At 44.0% G+C, this 22,277-nt stretch overlaps 1 protein-coding gene across 1 annotated transcript in view; it reads right to left on the bottom strand.

Moving 5' to 3' along the window:
- Positions 1–456: 456 nt before the first annotated feature.
- LOC126427160 (zinc finger protein 26-like) overlaps positions 457–22,277 on the bottom strand; it is an 87,598-nt gene continuing 65,777 nt past the window's right edge. The window contains exon 4 of the mRNA XM_050089385.1: positions 457–1,264. Coding sequence (XP_049945342.1) covers positions 457–1,264 — 808 coding nt within the window. The remainder of the gene's footprint in view (positions 1,265–22,277) is intronic.

Genomic DNA, 22,277 nt, shown 5'->3' with positions numbered 1-22,277 from the left:
AGATAACCTGATGTAGTAAAACATTTTCCACAAATCTCACATTTGTGAGGTTTCTTTCCAGTGTGAATTAATACATGAGTCTTGAGACAACCTGATGTAGCAAAACATTTTGCACAAATCTCACATTTGTGAGCTTTCTTTCCAGTGTGAATTAATACATGAGTCTTGAGATAACCTTTTATAGCAAAACATTTCCCACAAATCTCACATTTGTAGGGTTTCTTTCCAGTGTGAATTAATACATGAGTCCTGAGATAACCTGATGTAGTAAAACTTTTTCCACAAATCTCACATTTGTGAGGTTTCTTTCCACTGTGAATTAATACATGAGTCTTGAGACAACCTGACGTAGCAAAACATTTTGCACAAATCTCACATTTGTGAGGCTTCTTTCCAGTGTGAACTAATACATGAGTCTTGAGACAATCTGATCTAGCAAAACATTTTCAACAAATCTCACATTTGTGAGGTTTGTTTCCAGTGTGAATTAATGTGCTTCTTGAGACTGCCTAACAAAGTAAAAGATTTCCCACAAATCTCACATTTGTGAACTTTCATTCCAGTGTGAATTAATAAATGAGTCTTCAGATCGCCTGACCTAGCAAACCATTTGGCACAAATACCACATTTGTTGGTTCTGTTTGCAATATGTAGATCAGCCTGGGCACTGACATTAACAGCTGTAGATAAAATTCCATAAGCACTTATTGCATCATTTGTCTTGTGTGTGTTACACATGTCATTAGAGGCCTTCTTTGAAGTTTTCCACGTTTCCTTATATGAAGACTGTTCAATGTGTTCTGTAACAGAAACTTCTGGCTCACTATCCAAGAAGATACTGCTTTGATGCTCATCACTATAGTCATATTTTTCATGGTGGCAAGCAGTTAAGCCATGATAATTCTCTCTCATTCTCAAATGTGTTTTCAAACTAACCTTACTGTGAAATACCTCACCACACCACTTACAAACATACAAAGGTGGTTGCATGCCATCAATGTGCATAAACACATGCATTATGAGTCTGTATTTTGAAGGAAAGTTCTGTTGGCAGAAATCACAGCTATATAGATGTAATTCCTTTTCCCTCTTACTACAGTCATATGGGGGGGCTACTGAGTATTCCTTATCAATAATCACATTTTCTGTACCAAACTCATGTGTTGACTTCTCCTCGTCTATCACCGAATCATCCTGGACCAGCCCATGGTGACAAATTCCTTCACATGATATGCCACAGCTCCCACCAGTAGTCTGAGTCAATCTGAAGAGTGAGGACAAGAATGTTAAATGTTGATATATATACAACAAAGAAACAATATTTGAGTGTCCATAAATCCAGTACTATAGGCCACAAGTCATAAAAGTGCATAAGAAATTGCATATTTAGTAACTGTTAATGATTTAAAATTATTATATTCCTCCAGAAGGAAAGAACTGATGAGGTAAAAATGGTTTAAACCGAAATTAACCACAGGAAATTCAATAATGATGAATCTGAATCACTGCTGATTTCATTTGAAATTTTAAATGAGACTTAAAATAATTCACTTTCATGTGTTACAATCTTTTCAAAATACAGTACTACAAGTTAACAGTTTACACCAATTTATTAAATGTATCAAAAAAATTCTTACATTCAAGGTATTTAAGATTTAATTAAGAGAAATAATTTTTAAATGTTCTTCTCCCATTATCTTTTTTTGTTTCGCAAACACTTTCACCTTTGGAAATGATAAATTTATTTCACCTAATTAACAGATTGTTTTTGTTTGATTCCCAATGAGTAAAGAACTAGTGCAAGCTTCAACATTTTGTTAGGTATCTAGAATGGATGTTAATCAGGTGAATAATGACGGTTCATGAACAAGAATCAATGTCACATTAATCAAGGGAAAAATCTGCATACTGATGAATGAATGTAAATGACACACTTGCAGGTGGTTTTAATCTAAGACTGTGTTTTTGGCACTGCAACTTGTATGAAGCCTTGCACAAATGGAAATACTGTCTGAAAAGATGTAAATAGTTGTAAATTTTCCAATATATTTGCACTGAGCCTTTTTGAAAATTTTTACATCTTCCTAACATCTGGTCATCTGGCATTGCAGAACACCATTGACTGAAGGGCACACATATAAATGGCCACTTCATCACCCATTAGACACCGCTAGCTGACACCACATATTGTGTGGCAGTGGTAACAGCTGATGCATGAGCTACCCCTGTAGTATCTGGGTCCCATTATTCCACCTGCAGTTAAACCCTTTCCCACAGAACAGAACTGTGATGCCTTTCAGGTCCCCAGTATGTGCATCATGTTTGACATGAAAGAGTATGAACTACTGATGGCATGCATACCCAGTGCTATCTTTTGCTCTGCGACTTTTGACTGTTTTGCGTTTTCTTGGGGATATAGTTTTGCGTGGCATGGTATCTGGTAAATTTCGAGTGTTTTTAAACTCTTAATTAGGATCACACGATTTTTTTAACGTAACTGGTATCATGGTGTGTGCCAGATTCTAGAAGTTGACAACTGTATCATTAGATATTGTAGCTTTTTTAAACTCAATTAGGTACAACATGCATTTTCATACATATGGAAGTTAAGTAACTGAACGTTAATAATTAAGAAAGAAATAAAAAAATATGCAAGTAAGGTTTCAGACAAATAGCTTTCTTTTTCTCAAAGTACTAGATATAAAACTTACAATTAAAATTTTATGCTATGCCAGTGAACCATAAACAAACCAGGATAAGAAAGAGAATTTGCTGAAAAATTCAACAATAAGTAAAGTTTGATGTTAATTATCAATTGTTTTAGAGCCCTCCATGTAACCATTGTATAGGTACTGGGTACTTGTGTCATATCCTTAATATTTACTGCACAACATTTTTTGTGGCATGCACATTCATAAACTGTTCATGCAGTGATAATGGAAGTGCACATGTATTTTATCAACACACATACTACAGCCTGGACAGTAACAGTGCTGATGGCTCACACCACTGATGGTTAGAAATTTTGGCACTAAAGCTGTTACCTCTACTTTATTCCTTCCGTTGTTCTCTTGATTCTCAAACCAAAGAGCTGTCATCATGAACAAAAACCGTTTCTTACGTTCTATATATATATATATATATATATATATATATATATATATACCGGTACTCTCTATCCAACAACTAGTTGGGTCAGGGGATTAATGGGACTTCACCACCTTTACTCGGTCTTTCGGCTGAGGCTGGTTGTGACATGACAATGCATATATAGGCTAGTATTGTGATGGGGTCACAACTCCCAAAGACGCCCCCCCCCCCCGCCAGATTTTATACACCCCAACTGTTTGCGTCCAGTGTAATTCATGGGAAAGTGCGAATGTCTGCAAATGTTTGCGAGCTGTGTAACTGAGGTGAAACGTGGGGACCAGCCCGGTATTCACCTATTAGGATGAGGAAAACCGCCTAAAAACCCCTTCCAGGCTGGCTGGCACACCGGCCCTTCATCGTTAATCCTCTGTGCGGATTCGATCCAGGTTTGCTGTAGCTACCCGAATCCAGGAAGCAGCATATTAGTGCTCTTCGCTACCCTTGTGGGTCGTTTGATACATTGCCATGAAAATATAACATCTGCTTCCATCTACTAAGGAAATATTGTCAATGCATTTGATGTCAGGGTTGGAGACTGCTGTTAATACAAGCAAGCCTATAAAAAGCTTTTATCTCAGAAACATCAACATCATGCAAAGAAGGTATGTTCTTTTGAACATTTTTATATTATCAAGATTGTTCCAACACTGTTGAAACCCATCTAAAATTCCTCAAGGGAAAAGTACACCTGATTTGTTGTTCAGTGTCTCGATTTCTACCCATCACATTACCACTGAGTACCAGGGCAGGAATCTGCAAAGCAATGTTATATTGTCTAGCACAAACATTGCTTTGGTTGTGCATTTCTCCATTTGAAAGCGTTTCCCCTCCCACCACCACCACCACTGCCACCACCAAGGCCCTGTTGTGAATTTGTATCACCAAGTTTACAGTCTATTTTTTTAACACAGTCCATTGTAGCCAATGTCACGAATGATGATGATGATAATGTTGATGATGATGATGATGATGATGACAACACAAACACCCAGTTACCAGGCAGAGAAAGTCCCCAACCTGGCCACGAATCGAACCCGGGACCCCATGATCCAGAAGCAGCAATGCTAGCTACTAGACCATGATCTGCAGACAGAACTCATGGAGAATAACAAGTCCATTCAGGCAGGTTTTAATGATTAGAGATATGTGGCACACACTGCATATTGTAAAAGACACTAACACAAGACACATAACTATTACACTGTAATAACAACAATACACACAAGCTGTTGATAAAAACCTCTGCTGAGTAGCAATCATAGAATGATTGTGGTATCTCTGCAAGACGTCATAGCAACTTTATTATGAATTTATTGAGGGGGAAACTGTCTGATGTTTGGGTGCTGCAGCGTGCGCTCTATACTTTGTAGGATGCTGTAACATTGTAATGAAATAAAAGAGGAGAAACGATCAGAGCGATGATAATGGTCGTTCTGGTACATTTATTAGGATATGATCAGAAGTTATGTGTTCAAAATGGTCCACTGACTCTGCAACATGTTGTATCCATGACATGACATGGTTAACAGTTGCCTATAGCATATTCAGTGTAATCAGATTGAGTGTCATCATATGATATCTTTCTGATCAGGAATATCTGGATACATCCCCAATAAATCTTTCAAATATCCCACCATGCACATGTCGCATGAACTTAGGTCGGGGGATCACTAAGGCCACATGTCTTTAAACTGCCTAGATATAATGTGGGTGATACCAAAGATTTCATGAAACCAATAGTTCACTCGACAACTGCCATATCATGCCACCCCATCTCACATCAAAATAATGGTGCAGACACTTGTGGTCTTGAAATGCTTGAATCACGTTACATAACAAGGTCCTTATAAAGTTCAGATGTCTCTGTACACCTAAGAGGTGCTTGACCTGTCACCTACAAGGAACAGCGACTCAGAATGAAGGGGCTTGTGAAATCACACCACACTGTCACATAAGCTGAGTGCAGTGGATGTTCCTGCCCAAGATTTGGGAGGACAACCCCATATGTGACAGTTCTGTGCATTCATGGCCCCATGCAGAGTAAAATATGCCTTGTACTTCCAAAGAATATTCCCCAGCCCAAAATTACTCTTTTCCAGGCATGCCAAAAATAAAGAAAAAGTCACAGCATTGTGGCCTATCCTGGAGCTTCTTTAGCAGCAAATTCTGAGCCTTATAGAGATATTAGTGTGAAATGTGCCACAAAATCTTTTGAACTGTTGACTGGGGGAGACACAGTAAGAGGCAGTGTGTGAGAGTGTGAGTGTGAGTGAGAGAGAGAGAGAGAGAGAGAGAGAGAGAGAGAGAGAGAGAGAGATCCTGTGACAACTCTAACACTTAATGCAGAATTTGAGGTATCTGCTGCATGGTCCGCTAAAAGCAACTTGAATGAGCGCTATGGGAATCTGCTGCACCACTAAATTCACCTATTTCTTCAAATTTCTTGATTGTATTCTTCACCATACTTATTGACATGGAGCTCTTCCCAGCCATTTATATCAATGATATTCTTGCAATGCAGTGCTGCTGTTCTGATAAAACAACTGTACCACCCATGCAAGGCGTCTCTTCTCAATAGGCATTTCATTTCATATGGAAACCTTAAACCTTTTTAACTGGGTGTATGTCCAGAAAAGAAATATTCTTAGATTTCCCAGTTAGAAACGTGCTTTCCAGGATGAAAAACGTTTTAGTGGGTGGAAGTACATTTTTCCATCTTGAAAGATATCGTTACCCTAGGAGCTGTAAACCTCATCAATCCCTTGAATGGTTATGGGTTTATAAGATTGTATAGAAGTTTCTGGCAGTTTAGGAATCTGAACCTAGCAAAAATCAAAGCATTTATGAAGGAACTTTGATGTGTGGCAACATGTCCACTACATATTTTCGTATGACGAAAGTATGAACACGAATTCCAACAATTACATCACAGTAGCTTCTAAAGCACTGAAAGATTATGACGTGCTTTTGTGGGCCAAGCATAGCTTGTGTCACATGATCTCGCCAGCCGATGACAGCAGATATTCAGAGCATAGGAAATGTGATGTCAGCCAATAACAAAATGAATGTTAAGCTGTGCAAACACACAAGCGGAAGAAGTTAATTGTTTAAATTACTGTACATCAGTACAACTACAAGGAAAGTTAAGTTTTCATATATAATACTGACATTCTAACAGCTTTTGCTGTTTTTCTGAGGGCACCAGTTTCAATTTTAGCAGCTTTATATTTCTGACAAGTACGATTATAAATTTCACTGATGTGCACCAGACACTTCGTGGGTTACGTGGTTGGATATGTGTTCTGTAGAGCACTTCGACTTCTCCCATAGTAAAGCCAGTTACATGTGAAATCACTCAAGAACTTCGCTCTTGTTTTTGAAAGGCAACTATATTTTTTGCCAGCATTATTGCATAATCTGTCAATGAGGAAAGTATAATAATTATGAAAGACTAAACTCGAAACTTCGTCATTTTTTGTATTACCTTTTCAACATATAGCAAATGCAAGTGTGCCACCAAAATTTAAAAATATAAGGCATAAATGACTTGTCCTCTGGTCCCAAAATTTTTTCACATTTGCTGGTGGTCAGCGTTAAGTCTTGAATGTGAATATAATGCTCCATGATTTAAGAAAATCATCACACATTCTGACATGCATGATCATCTTCCATAAAAGGAAATTTACTTTGAAAGTAATGCTTCTGAAACCAACATTCGAGATATTTCACCACGTCCTGTTAGAAATGTAACCAGTTGTGACTTCACTCATCAAAATCTGCCCAGGAATGAGATATATTGAAAGAAGTTCATTGTTAGAAAATATTGTAGAATCTTTAACAGCGCTGTCGGCAGATGCCTGTGTGTGCACTTATTCTGTTTATGTGAATGGCTCATTTTCTTTGCAACGAAAGATTTATTTTGGTGATATTCCCTCTTTTGCGTTTTATTGCTGCAGTATTTTTCTGCAGTGGCGAGCTAAACTAATTTTTTTTATTAGTGTATCAGTTCCTAGCAATCAAAATTACAAAAATTTAACTGAAAAACAAAATTAAAAAATTCCTACAATTCTGAAAAATCCCTCATCCGGATCTGAACAGATCTCAGTCCTTTTGTGTGGCTATATTAAAGACAAGGTGTACAACAGTAATCCCAAACCACTGCTGAGCTGAAAAGCGACATTCAGGTGGTCATCGACGACAATGACGTTCTGACACGTCAGTGGGTATAGCAGAATTTTGCTATTTGGCTGAGCTACATCATCGCCAATGATGGCAGGCATATCGAACATGTCATAACCTAAATCCCAATATCTGTGGTGAAGTGTACATGTTGAATAAAGTGTGTGACCGCTGTAGTTTGTAACTTATTTACGATTTTTTCATATACTTCAATAATTATCACCTTGTATGCTTGCTAAGTAACAGACTGGGTACTGGGCTACATATCCCTCACTGCTACCTGTGTTTTGACTAAGTAATTCAATTACATATGTTTGTGTGGCTTTCTGCCCAAGTTGAAAGTGAGGTTACTACTTCCTTTGCCATAATGCATAGGAAGTTGAAATCACTGTTAATGTTCGTCATCTTTAACACACAGTATCACTCCTTCACTCTCTCATTCTTTCATGGAAACAATTGTGGTCAAGAGAAAATTTAAGGGACCACTGATTGAAGCTTTCCACTTTTGATGAGGTTTGTCTACTGGAGAGTGTATATCATCCATGTACACACACTTTAGAACCATTTACTCTAAATGTCTGATTAAATATATTTACTTTGTGATTGATCAAAATGTTTGCAGATAATCACTTTATCGGTTAGTAGTATTAACTGCTCAGGATGTTACACATTGTTTCAATGAATTAAAAATTGTAGTTTAAGAATAAAACAATGAAATGGCTTTTCATCCAAATTTCCAAATCGGCAGGTTAATGTGTAATATCATATCCTACTGATTTCTGTACTCTGTCTTCAAAAAGTATATGCCTGTCTGGTACCCATGTAGGTGCATTTCTTATATACCTGCTGTCAAATAGGACAAGTTACACAGCATAGAGGTCTAGTGAATCCCTTTTAGATATTGCTCAGAAGACTGAAACTTTCATGATCTACAGATGGCAAGTGCTGACTATCTACTTGATAGTCCTCTGAACACAACTAATAAGACCATTACAAATTTAATTTATCACGCACTGCTCAAATGTAACATTGACACACAGGTGGTCAGTGCATTCTGGCAATCATAGTGTACATAATAGAGTGATACCTTTTGAACCCAGGCAGAAAGTCAATCAGTACTTTCTTGGATTCTTTGACACAGGTAAACCACATGCTGACCAAACTTTCAACATGATTTTGTTTACAGCTGGTAAGACACAAATTACGATAACTATAGAGTTATGTACAGTCCTTGCCTGGTTTGATGATATTACACTACATTAATACATGTTCCACAGATCCCAAATATGTCACTTTGCAATGTGGAACTTGTAAGTTTAACATTAGCTATCTTTACACAATATATATATTTTTTAAATTACTATTTCATATTTAAAAATTTATGTACTGAGTAGACGATGTCCTCATTCATAAATACTTTTGATTTGTTTTTAGAAGCTGGTTGGCTATCTGTCTGACTGTTAATTCTACCTGGTAGACAAACAAAGATTTTTCTGGCTGCACAGTTCATCTCTTTCTGTGCCAAAGTCAGATTTAGCCACTGCTCTTTGCTATTATCTTTGAACTGTGATTCTTGTATTGTGAAGGTACTGCGAACCTCCCTAGTCCCTTAAATAAGTGTCTGCAAGGTGATCTTCAGTGCTTCCCGACTATTATTCTGATTACAGGCTTTTGTGCAATGAATACTTTTCTCTAAATTATGTGACCCTAAAACTTCAAGCTATATGAAAGCAGTGAATGGAAATATTCATTTTAAGTTAATTTATTGATATGTTTGTCACCAAAATTTGCAATAACCCTAATTGCGTAAGATGCTGAACTGACATGTTTCATAAGGTCATGATGTGCGTCTTCAAATTAATTTTTTATCTATGCACACACCCAGAAATTTCAAATATTCTGCTTAGCAACAGATTCCTGTTCAAAATCTATACTTATCAATGGTATTCTGCCATTTACTGCACAGAACAGTGTACACTGTGTTTTTTCAAAACCATCTGCAGACAACCACTTAATTTCCTGAAAGACATAATTCACAGTTTCCTCAGCTAACTCATATTTCTTTGGTGTGATTACTGCATCATCAGAAAAAGAACTAGCTTTGCATCTTCATGAATGTGGAGAGTCAGGTCATGAACATATATTAAGAAAAATATGAGAAACAAACGTGAACACTGTGGGACACCATTCTTCATACCTCCTCAGTTAGAGGATGTAGTGTTATCAAAGTAACATTACCATTTCCGCTCGTTTACATGACCGCGACGCAGCCAAGCCTGGATCGACACTAATAGACCAAAAGATTTACTGACTTTAAAAGAAAAGCAATACTACACAATAACAAAAATGATTCAGAAATGAAAGGAGAATGGTAGTGTTCCACCCTGCCTCAATGCTGTGTTGGGTCCATCAGCATGATCGTAGGTTCTGGAGATAAACTGATACAAAATTATTAACATTAAAGTAAGGAGGAGATGGAGATACTTATGGATAATTTGGCTATATAAGCATACGTTTTTAATGCTACATACGTTTTAATATTAAGTTACAATGGCTGGTGCATATTAACAAAAGCTTTGTACATAACAGGCAATACTTCATATTCATGTCCTCTCGATGGACCCTGTTCGTAATTAATTACATAAAACTACATGTTTTCTGATTGAAAAGACAATTAGGACATTTAAAGAGTATTTTACACAAATTTTAAAATTTTTGCAGAACACAGCAAGTCTGCCTTTCATGGAATAGAAACAGTAAAAGGTGAATCGCTCAAGGCTTCATTTGTCTTCAAATAACAGAATTCTTTTTTTATATCATTAATCGATACGTGTACTTAGAGATTTACGACCGCTGGGTGAGAGTGGCAAAGATAAAGAATAATAGACTCTGCCACTGCTATGTGACGATTGATTTCTTTTACATTACAATTGTTTGATAACTTCAGGCCATCAGGCGTTTACCATTGAGCGTATACTAATGTTTGTAGGCCGAAAATTACTAATATTACAAGGACTGCTAACTTTAGCTCACTATCTCTACTGTTAACTTCAACCTTCTGCATTCTTCCACTTAAACATGATTAAAACCGTTTGTGCATATCCTGCTCACAACAGGCTTTTAGTACTCCGTTGGAAGTGCCATCAGTTCCATGCATGCTTTTACATTGAGTGAATTTATTATTTTCCTAATTTCAGTTCGAGAGGTGGTTTGAATTTCAATTTTATCAAATTGCATAGGTATTCCTTCTTCCACGTACAACCTTGTATTTCCTAATGAACAGCTGTATCCTAATTTCTCTACAACATTTAATAAAATGATTATTAAAATTACTTCTGATTTTTGTTAAACTTTTCATTGAGTTTGATAGGAATAAAATCTTTGTGATTTCCACTGTTGTTTCCTTTCTAGCAATATCCCAAATTGTTTTAATTTTATCATCAGAGGTGCTCATCCAAGACATGGTGCACACACTTCTTGGTTTTTCAATAACTTTTCCTAATACAGTGCAACAGTTTTTTGTAATATTTGGCTCTTACTCGATAATTACTCCTGGCAGTAAAATAAATTTCGATTTTCTGTATACAACATATTATTATCTCTTTAATAAGTCACAGCTTTTTAGATTGTTTCTTACAATTACGATTTGTTGTTTCCTTTGGGAAATTATTTTCACATTAAATTTGAAATTAGCATCGGCTTCCCTGTAGATCTCGTCCCATTCTGTTTCTAGCTTTACAATTGTTAAATTGAATGCACTATTTTGGAGGACTATTTTGCATTACTTGTATGGAACTATGTTATATAGTATACCTAGATGTGCATCATGATCATAAGGATCATTCTCAAAAGGGGTAAGTATTTATTTGATTAAATTTACATTCAGTCTATAAAGTATCTTTCTTAGTGCTGCTTTCCTGTACTACCTATGCAGCAAAATCTAAAACTGATGTCAAATTGAAAGAACCAAGAAATACTCCAAGGTAGTTCTATCGGATTTCTTCAGAATATCTACATCGGAAACCCCGGAAACTATAATTTGCTTGTCTGACTGGCAGATGGCACAATAAAGATTCAAAGTATTTCAGAAATCGTTGGAAATATCTGACTGGGGACCTATACACAGCTAGAACTATAAAGGTTCCTTTTAGTTTAAGCTCACAGGCACAGGCACATGCATCTGCATGTTGCTCTAAGCAATATGTTTTTTAGTTTCTGAATTTTTCATACTGTCTTTAATTTTAACGTACGAAGTCCCCTCTACTTGCCCACTCCCATCCCTCTTGCCCCTCTGCTCAACTCCCTTTCTCCTCTGCTTTTCTTTCCCCTCCTCTTCCCCTCAACGGTACCTCATCCAACTTCTCTGCACTAAGAGGCAATCTCACAATCTTGTGCTTCATTTCTGGTGCTAAGCTGTGAAGTTCATATCGATTATAAATATGGCAATCACACCTAATCACCTCCAATATCGCCACCTTGGTATATCAGCATTAAATAGAGTTTCTCTTCCCTTCCAGCTAATGTGGAATTTCCTCCTCCTTTGTTCTTGAACTAGAAAATTTCCCCTTTGATTCTGTAAATTTAACTGGCATTGTCGACCATCAGAGCGTCCTCATTGAATAGTCTCAATAAAGGTAAACACAAGGATTGAAATACATCACTGTTGAGTTCTTCGTGATAATCATCGATTTTTGGGCATGTTCAGATCATTCTGCATGACAGACAGTAAGTGTGTTTCCTCTGCCATACAGTACTTTCAAACCACCACTGCTTTTTGAAGCTTGTCACATTTTGTTTATTGCACTATTTTGTTTGAGCCACATCTGATCAAAATAAATAATATGGAACGATTATTTCTTTTCCTGATGCTGTGAATTTATCTCAGAAGTAGCAACATTTAATACAGTATCGGATCCTCCATCAGAAACCATCTTTCATCTTTGCATTTGCTGAATGTGTATGCCAAAGGTTTCAGAACTCTTCCTCTCAATAATTAGCCCCTGTGAAAGTTATCTTACAATTTAAAACATCACCTTCATTTTGTCTTGTAGGTTCATCGCCATGGTCATGAAATTTCAATATAATACAATGAAGAACATCTTTCTAGATATCTTCCAAATCCGTTTCCGGACACAGGTTTCCATACACTGCACTTATGTAAATATTCTCAGTAAAGTTCATGGTAAAACACCAGATACTTATGTTGTTGAAGTCTGCAGAACTGATAAGATTCAGTCTCTTTTTACTTTGTCTTTAAGGTCATGAAGAAATTCGTTTACCTTATGTAAAATACTCTTTGCTGGCTCTGTGCGTTTCGGAATCAAGTCATCTTAACTCAGAAATAAAAATGGCAATATTAATAAATGGAAATCACTGCTCTCTTAGCAAACATATGCTACTGTCCAGTGAGCACAAGTAAATGATGGACAGTGAGTGTCAAAAAGTCTGCAAAGCCATGGCAGCAGCAGCATTAATTAAGCACAGCATTACCGTATGACCTGGTCTGTCTGTTACCCATTGCTCATTATGCTATTTCGAAGGTACCTGTGGTGGAAATGACACTGTGGCAGAAGTATGAGCTTAGAGACATGGACCAAGCAAAACAGGCCCTAGATTGCTTGTTGGCATTCAAAATATGGAGGGGAGATGAAAGCTGTGAAAACTGGCATAACCCTCTCAACCACCATTTGCTGCTCCTTGATGTAGAAAAGCAGAAACTTTATGCAAGGAAGCAATCTTGTTTCCTTTCACAACTGACATGTGACAAGTTATTTCCAAGCCCTGTGCACATCTTAGTGAAGTGAGAGATGATGTAGGACCATTGTGCAAGGATTTAACAAGGCAGGATACAGATGTGATAATGGGTGGAACAGGAACCAGTATTGACATGAATCAGGTCTAAAGTATTGAGTATGACCTGCTACAAACACGAACTGCAACAAATCTTACAAATGCAGGCTTGGTGCCTGCTTTCATGGGGTTACATTTGCCCAAATTGAATAGCATTATCGGGAAGGAGACGGTCGCGTGTCGGGGGGGGGTGCCGAGGGGGAGACAGGCGCGTGTGGGGGGAGCCGAGGGGGAGACGGGCGCGTGTGGGGGGGGGGGGCGAGGGGAAGACGTGCGCGTGGGGGGGGCCGAGGGGGAGACGGGCGGGTGTGGGGGGGGCCGAGGGGGAGACGGGCGCGTGTGGGGGGGGCCGAGGGGGAGATGGGTGGCCGCGCGCGCGGTGGGGCCGAGGGGGTGACGGGCGACCGCGCGCACGCGGTGGGGCCGAGGGGGAGACGGGCGACCACGCGCTCGCGGAAGGGGGCCGGGCGTCCGCGCGCGCGCGGGCGGTGGGGACGAGGGGGAGACGGGCGATCGCGCGCGCGCGCTGGCGGTGGGGATGAGGGGGAGACGGGCGACCGCGCGCGCGCGGTAGGGGGTGAGGGAGAGACATGGGTGCACATGGGGGGGCTGAGGGGAAGACGGGGCCGAGTGGGGGAGCTGAGGGGGAGACGGAGCCGAGTGGGGGAGCTGAGGGGGAGACGGGGCCGAGTGAGGGAGCTGAGGGGGAGACGGGGGCGAGTGGGGGGGCTGAGGAGGCGCATGTGGGGGGGCTGAGGGGGAGACGGGCACGAGTGGGGGGCCGAGGGGGAGGCGGGCGCACGTGGGGGGGGCCGAGGGGGAGGCGGGCGCACGTGGGGGGGGCCGAGGGGGAGACGGGCGCACGTGGGGGGGCCGAAGGGGAGACGGGCGCACGTGGGGGGGCTGAAGGGGAGACGGGCGCACGTGGGGGGGCTGAAGGGGAGACGGGCGCACGTGGGGGGGCTGAAGGGGAGACGGGCGCACGTGGGGGGGCTGAAGGGGAGACGGGCGCACGTGGGGGGGCTGAAGGGGAGACGGGCGCACGTGGAGGGGCTGAAGGGGAGACAGGCGCACGTGGGGGGGCTGAAGGGGAGACGGGCACACGTGGGGGGGCTGAAGGGGAGACGGGCGCACGTGGGGGGGCTGAAGGGGAAACGGGCGCACGTGGGGGGGCTGAAGGGGAGACGGGCGCACGTGGGGGGGCTGATGGGGAGACGGGCGCACGTGGGGGGCTGAGGGGGAGACGGGCGCACGTGGTGGGGCTGAGGGGGAGACGGGCGCACGTGGTGGGGCTGAGGGGGAGACGGGGGCTGAAATGGATACGGGCGCACGTGGGGGAGCTGAGGGGGAGACGGGCACACGTGGGGGGGCTGAGGGGGAGACGGGCGCACGTGGGGGGGCTGAGGGGGAGACGGGGGCTGAGAGGGAGACGGGCGCACGTGGGGGGGCTGAGGGGGATACGGGTGCACGTGGGGGGGGCTGAGGGGGCGATGTGGGCGCACGTGGGGGGCTGAGGGGGCGATGTGGGCGCACGTGGGGGGGCTGAGGGGGCGATGAGGGCGCTAGTGGGGCCTGAGGGGGCGATGTGGGCGCGAATGCGGGCTGAGGGGGCGATGTGGGCGCGAATGCGGGCTGAGGGGGCGATGTGGGCGCGAATGCGGGCTGAGGGGGCGATGTAGGCGCGAGTGGGGGCTGAGGGGGAGACGGGCGCACGTGTGGGGGCTGAGGGCGAGACGGGCGCACGTGGGGGGGCTGAGGGGGAGACGGGCGCACGTGGGGGGGCTGAGGGGGCGATGTGGGCGCATGTGGGGGGCTGAGGGGGCGATGTGGGCGCACGTGGGGGGGCTGAGGGGGCGATGTGGGCGCTAGTGGGGGCTGAGGGGGAGACGGGCGCACGTGGTGGGGCTGAGGGGGAGACGGGCGAACGTGGTGGGGCTGAGGGGGAGACGGGCGCACGTGGTGGGGCTGAGGGGGAGTCGGGCGCACGTGGTGGGGCTGAGGGGGAGACGGGCGCACGTGGGGGGGCTGAGGGGGAGACGGGGGCTGAGAGGGAGACGGGCGCACGTGGGGGGGCTGAGGGGGATACGGGTGCACGTGGGGGGGGCTGAGGGGGCGATGTGGGCGCACGTGGGGGGCTGAGGGGGCGATGTGGGCGCACGTGGGGGGGCTGAGGGGGCGATGAGGGCGCTAGTGGGGCCTGAGGGGGCGATGTGGGCGCGAATGCGGGCTGAGGGGGCGATGTGGGCGCTAGTGCGGGCTGAGGGGGCGATGTGGGCGCGAGTGCGGGCTGAGGGGGCGATGTAGGCGCGAGTGGGGGCTGAGGGGGAGACGGGCGCACGTGTGGGGGCTGAGGGCGAGACGGGCGCACGTGGGGGGGCTGAGGGGGAGACGGGCGCACGTGGGGGGGCTGAGGGGGCGATGTGGGCGCATGTGGGGGGCTGAGGGGGCGATGTGGGCGCACGTGGGGGGGCTGAGGGGGCGATGTGGGCGCTAGTGGGGGCTGAGGGGGAGACGGGCGCACGTGGTGGGGCTGAGGGGGAGACGGGCGAACGTGGTGGGGCTGAGGGGGAGACGGGCGCACGTGGTGGGGCTGAGGGGGAGTCGGGCGCACGTGGTGGGGCTGAGGGGGAGACGGGCGCACGTGGGGGGGCTGAGGGGGAGACGGGGGCTGAGAGGGAGACGGGCGCACGTGGGGGGGCTGAGGGGGATACGGGTGCACGTGGGGGGGGCTGAGGGGGCGATGTGGGCGCACGTGGGGGGCTGAGGGGGCGATGTGGGCGCACGTGGGGGGGCTGAGGGGGCGATGAGGGCGCTAGTGGGGGCTGAGGGGGCGATGTGGGCGCGAATGCGGGCTGAGGGGGCGATGTGGGCGCTAGTGCGGGCTGAGGGGGCGATGTAGGCGCGAGTGGGGGCTGAGGGGGAGACGGGCGCACGTGTGGGGGCTGAGGGCGAGACGGGCGCACGTGGGGGGGCTGAGGGGGAGACGGGCGCACGTGGGGGGGCTGAGGGGGAGACGTGGGCACACATGGGGGGCCTGAGGGGGTGACAGGCGCGCGTGTTCGGAGGGGGAGACTAAGTATTAGAACCAAAAAAATTGCACTGCTAAGCATTCGATTTTCTGCATTTCCTTAATTTACTTTTTGTCCATGGTACGATGTTATGGGAGTGCTGATGATTAAGATATTGAACCAATTTGCTGTTGTCGCCATGGTATTCCAGAAAATGTAGTGGGAATACGATTAGTAAATACACTCCTGGAAATTGAAATAAGAACACCGTGAATTCATTGTCCCAGGAAGGGGAAACTTTATTGACACATTCCTGGGGTCAGATACATCACATGATCACACTGACAGAACCACAGGCACATAGACACAGGCAACAGAGCATGCACAATGTCGGCACTAGTACAGTGTATATCCACCTTTCGCAGCAATGCAGGCCGCTATTCTCCCATGGAGACGATCGTAGAGATGCTGGATGTAGTCCTGTGGAACGGCTTGCCATGCCATTTCCACCTGGCGCCTCAGTTGGACCAGCGTTCGTGCTGGACGTGCAGACCGCGTGAGACGACGCTTCATCCAGTCCCAAACATGCTCAATGGGGGACAGATCCGGAGATCTTGCTGGCCAGGGTAGTTGACTTACACCTTCTAGAGCACGTTGGGTGGCACGGGATACATGCGGACGTGCATTGTCCTGTTGGAACAGCAAGTTCCCTTGCCGGTCTAGGAATGGTAGAACGATGGGTTCGATGATGGTTTGGATGTACCGTGCACTATTCAGTGTCCCCTCGACGATCACCAGTGGTGTACGGCCAGTGTAGGAGATCGCTCCCCACACCATGATGCCGGGTGTTGGCCCTGTGTGCCTCGGTCGTATGCAGTCCTGATTGTGGCGCTCACCTGCACGGCGCCAAACACGCATACGACCATCATTGGCACCAAGGCAGAAGCGACTCTCATCGCTAAAGACGACACGTCTCCATTCGTCCCTCCATTCACGCCTGTCGCGACACCACTGGAGGCGGGCTGCACGATGTTGGGGCGTGAGCGGAAGACGGCCTAACGGTGTGCGGGACCGTAGCCCAGCTTCATGGAGACGCTTGCGAATGGTCCTCGCCGATACCCCAGGAGCAACAGTGTCCCTAATTTGCTTGGAAGTGGCGGTGCGGTCCCCTACGGAACTGCGTAGGATCCTACGGTCTTGGCGTGCATCCGTGCGTCGCTGCGGTCCGGTCCCAGGTCGACGGGCACGTGCACCTTCCGCCGACCACTGGCGACAACATCGATGTACTGTGGAGACCTCACGCCCCACGTGTTGAGCAATTCGGTGGTACGTCCACCCGGCCTCCCGCATGCCCACTATACGCCCTCGCTCAAAGTCCGTCAACTGCACATACGGTTCACGTCCACGCTGTCGCTGCATGCTACCAGTGTTAAAGACTGCGATGGAGCTCCGTATGCCACGGCAAACTGGCTGACACAGACGGCGGCAGTGCACAAATGCTGCGCAGCTAGCGCCATTCGACGGCCAACACCGCGACCGCGGTTCCTGGTGTGTCCGCTGTGCCGTGCGTGTGATCATTGCTTGTACAGCCCTCTCGCAGTGTCCGGAGCAAGTATGGTGGGTCTGAGACACTGGTGTCAATGTGTTCTTTTTTCCATTTCCAGGAGTGTATGTGAAGAGCAACTGGCTTTGAGGAAAGATGACAATGATCTATATTACGTAAGTCTGCAATTCACGATTAAGGGCCTAGCAGAGGTTAATCGAACCATCGTTTTTAATCTACTTCTCTAATATTCCACTCGCATTGCATGCAGGGAATACGAACAATTACATGTTTCCATGGGAGCTCTGATTTCTCGTACTTTACTATGACGATAATTTCTCCCTAAGTAGATTGGCACCAATAAAATGTTATCATACTGACAACAAAATCAGTGTTTGAAATTTCACGAAAAATTCTTTCCATAGCGAAAAACGCCGTTTATTTAATTACTACCATACCAGGTCATTTATCATATCCGTAGCACACACTCCCTTATTCCGCAATAGTACAAAACTAGTTGCCCTTCTTTGAAGTCCCATAAAAGACTGCAGTACTCCACAAGAGCACAGACAAGCATAGAGTTAGCCGTTTCTTTAGTAGACCTGTTACGTTTTCTAAGTGGTCTGCCAAGATATAAGTCTTTGGTTTGCTTTCTCCAGAGCATTATGAATATGAATGTTACGATTTCATTTATTCATAATGTAATTCCTATGTATTTAGTTGAGCTCACAGCTTTTATGTTTGTTTTATTTATCGTGTGAACGAAATTTAGCACATTCCTTTCACTACTCATGTGGTTGACTTCATACTTTTCATTATTTAATGTCAATTGCTATTTTTCACATCATACAGTTATCTTTATCACTTCACAATTCGTTTTGATCATCTGATGACTTTACAATAACGTAAATGACCGCCTAATCTAAGAGGGCTGCTCAGATTGTCTCCTACATCGTGTATGTACATAAGTTACAAGAGAGGGCCTATAACACTTACTTGGGAAACGTCAGATATTACTTCAATGGCTTTCTTTCAGTTATTACGAACTGTGACCTTTCTGGCACAAAATCACGAATCTGTGCACACAACTAGGATGATAGTCCAGGGGCACACAATGTAATTGGAAGTCACTTATGAGGAATTGAGTCAAAAGCCTTCTGAAAATAAAAAATATGGAATCAATCTAATGCCATCTGTCCATATGAGTTATTACTTTGCGAGAATAAAGAGCTTGTTGTGTTTCACAAGAATTATGTTTTCCGAATATGTGTTGGCTATTTGTCAACAAATGACGTCTTCCAGGTAATTCATAATGTTCAAACAGATTATGTTTTCCAGTATCCTACTGCAAAGCGATGTTACTGGAATGGGTCTGCATTTCAGCGGATTACTCCCATTTCGTTTCTTGGGTTCTGGAGTAATTTGCGCAACTTTCCTGTCTTCGCGTACCGATCTTTCTGCAGATGAAGAGTTGTATATGACTTAAGTATGGAGCTATTGCATCAGCATATTCTAAAAGGAACCTGAATTGTGTACAATTTGGGCCAGAGGCATTGCCTTTCTTAAGCTGCTCCACTGCATTTAGGATACCAACGCCTGAAGAAGATACAGGCAGTTATTCTTGATTAGAATTCTGGAATACTTACTTTGTTTTTCTTGTGAAGGGATTTAGGAAAACCGTCTTCAGTAACTCGCTTAAGTAGCATTGTCGTCAATACCTTTAACATTGATATCGCGCCCTGAGGGTATTAACGTACCTTGTCAATTGTGTACGTTACATATAAAGAGAATTTCTTTGCGTTTTCTACTAGATTTCGAGACAGTGTCGTTCTGGAAACTATTAAAAGCCTCTCTCATTGAAGTTTGCGTTAAATTTCGACCTTCTGTGAAAATTCGTCAGTCTTGTGGATTTTGCGATCTTTTAAATTTGGACTGTGTATTTCATAGCTTCTGCACCAGTGGTCTGACGTGTTTTGTGTCAGTACCACCTCTTATTAATTTGACACATATCTCTCAGTTATTACTTATTTGACTTTAAACCGCATCTGATCTATGTTTGGAAAGACTTACCTGAAGGAGTGGATACTGTCTCTTCAGAATGTGTAAAGCGAATTTTTATCTGCTTTTTCAAGGGCATGAATTTTGCGTTTATTTTGGTGCGTTTCGATGTTACAGTATTCACTCTTGTGAATTCTTCATGGCTCAACAACATTACAGTCACTAATCCCTGTACCTGTTATGCTCCCTGTTTGGCCAGTGTTATTAAGGTGTCAAGTATGTTTTCGTTATCATTTACAGAGTGAGTGCGCTTCTGAACTCATTGTTCAAAATCATTTTCAGAGACGCCATTCAGTACAGTTTTGGACGACGTTTCATGCCTACCACTGGCGTCGGTAAAGGAAACTTCTTACTTTATTCCAGTTGGTAGGTATAAGCTCCACCCGTACTCATCATAACGTGTAGGCTTTCACAGTCAGTGTCTTCTTTAGTTAAAAATTCTGGGCTGAGAGGCCGAGGTCGATCTGTAAAACTACTACTTCCTGCCAACTGCGGGCAACAACTTCCGAGGTGAGTCAACAGCTCGCTGCCAGGCAGTGGAGTTCCCAACATTGTCAGTCCATGACCTATTTTCAGTGTGGAAGTAAGTTTCACGAACGAACAGAATGTGTGGCCACAGGCAGCCTCTGAGTCCAGCTGTTGCTAATCTTTTCATGGATTTTTTTTTAACAGCAGGTGCTGCAGTCTGGCAGTAGAAGACCTTTAAAGTGGTATTGGTATGTGGATGAGAATTTTGTGGTATGGAATCACAGTAAAGAGGAATTGTATGGTTTCACGGTGTATCTGGATAGTATTAATCCAAATATACAATTTACTACGGAGAAAGAGAGAAATGGACAACTAAATTTTTTGGATGTATCAGTAATTAAATGGGCAGATTGGAGTCTAGGGCATAAAGTGCATAAAAGAGAAACACACACACACACACACACACACACACACACACACACACACACACACAACCCGACCATTACCTCCATAAAGATTCGAACCATCATCCCAGGCAGAAGAGAGGCGTCATTAAACCACTGGTGGACACAGCTAATAATATCTGTCAGCCAGTTTACTTGCAAGATGACCTAAATCATTTGCGAACGGTTGTTAAGAAAAATGGATACGCTGACAACGAGATAGATCGAGCACTTCATCCCAGAAGAAAAGCGTCTGACTACATTCAGCAAGAACAACCGTCAGCTGGAAGAGTTTTTCTTCCATTTATTTGCAATATTACGGACAGTATTGGGAAAGTTCTGGCAATGTTTCAAGTTATAACAATCTTTAGACCCACAAACAAGATTAGTGAGTGTAAACGTAGGCTTTCACGGCCCTTGTCACAGTCAATAAATTCTTCTGGGGTTAAGGCCGCATTGTCAAATATAAAATTCTGACGCTTCAGCGGCTGTTGCAAGACGCCTTCCTCAGGGTGACTGAGGAAGGTGTCTTGCAACAGTCGCCGAAACGTCGGAATTTTATAGCTGACAATGCGGCCTCAAATCCGGAAGAATTTTAGTGACCAAGTTTTAGTGTTTAAGATCGGCGAAAGATGCACTACACTTCTTAGCAACTCCTGAGGTGTATAAAATTCCGTGTGGATGTGTGAAGGTTTATATTGGAACAACGATAAGAAGTGTCAATACCCGCTAAACCGAACACAAAAGGAAGTGTCGACTGGAATATACCGACAGATCAGTTGTAGCAGAACATGTTTTTAAAGATGTCAACCATGAAATAAAATTTAATGAGAAAAGCGTGCTAGCTAGGCCATCGATTATTATGCACATATGTATAGGGAAGCTATAGAGATTCAGGAACACCACAATGATTTCAGCGCAAAAGAGGACGGCTTAAAGTTAGATAGGATATGGTAGTCAACTTTGCACCAACGATGTGGCGATCTATTACATTAAATCGAGAATAATGACGTTAGTCAGAGACAGACTTACAGTCGGCCCCACGTGACTTACGTTGGTGCCCTCTATATAAACGGGAAATCCGTGGCCTGGCAGCCATCGTTGACTCACCTCCAAAGATGTTGCCCGCAGTTAGCAACGAATTACAGATAGACTATAGCCTCTCAGCCCGGATCTTTTAATTGATTGCTATCTGTACTACCTCACAGGAATATCTACTTAAGTTTCATTACAAGGTAAACTACTTCGAACAGCAATGAACATTACACCAACTGTATTTCATCCATTCTTTGTGAACATGGTTAGGTCTCTTGAAAAATTTCAGCTGAACTTATTTCAATACCTACAAGGATTTGAGATTCAGTGCTTTTTGTTACCGCTTTGAGCTCTGTTCCTTTTATAATGCAGCTACCACAATTTACAACTACAATCCTTATTGTGGTTGTATCTACCCTCCTTGGGTGTTCTACTTTCAGCCTTTGAAACTGAAGCCCTTTCTGCACTTACCTGAGACTCTCTCACCTAGAAAAGCCCAGTCTCCTCTACACATCCCCTATACTCATGCAACTGCTTCCTTTG

Source organism: Schistocerca serialis, chromosome 11 (assembly GCF_023864345.2).
Source record: "Schistocerca serialis cubense isolate TAMUIC-IGC-003099 chromosome 11, iqSchSeri2.2, whole genome shotgun sequence".
Lineage (NCBI taxonomy): Eukaryota > Metazoa > Arthropoda > Insecta > Orthoptera > Acrididae > Schistocerca > Schistocerca serialis.
This window is presented reverse-complemented; position numbering and strand designations above follow the sequence as displayed.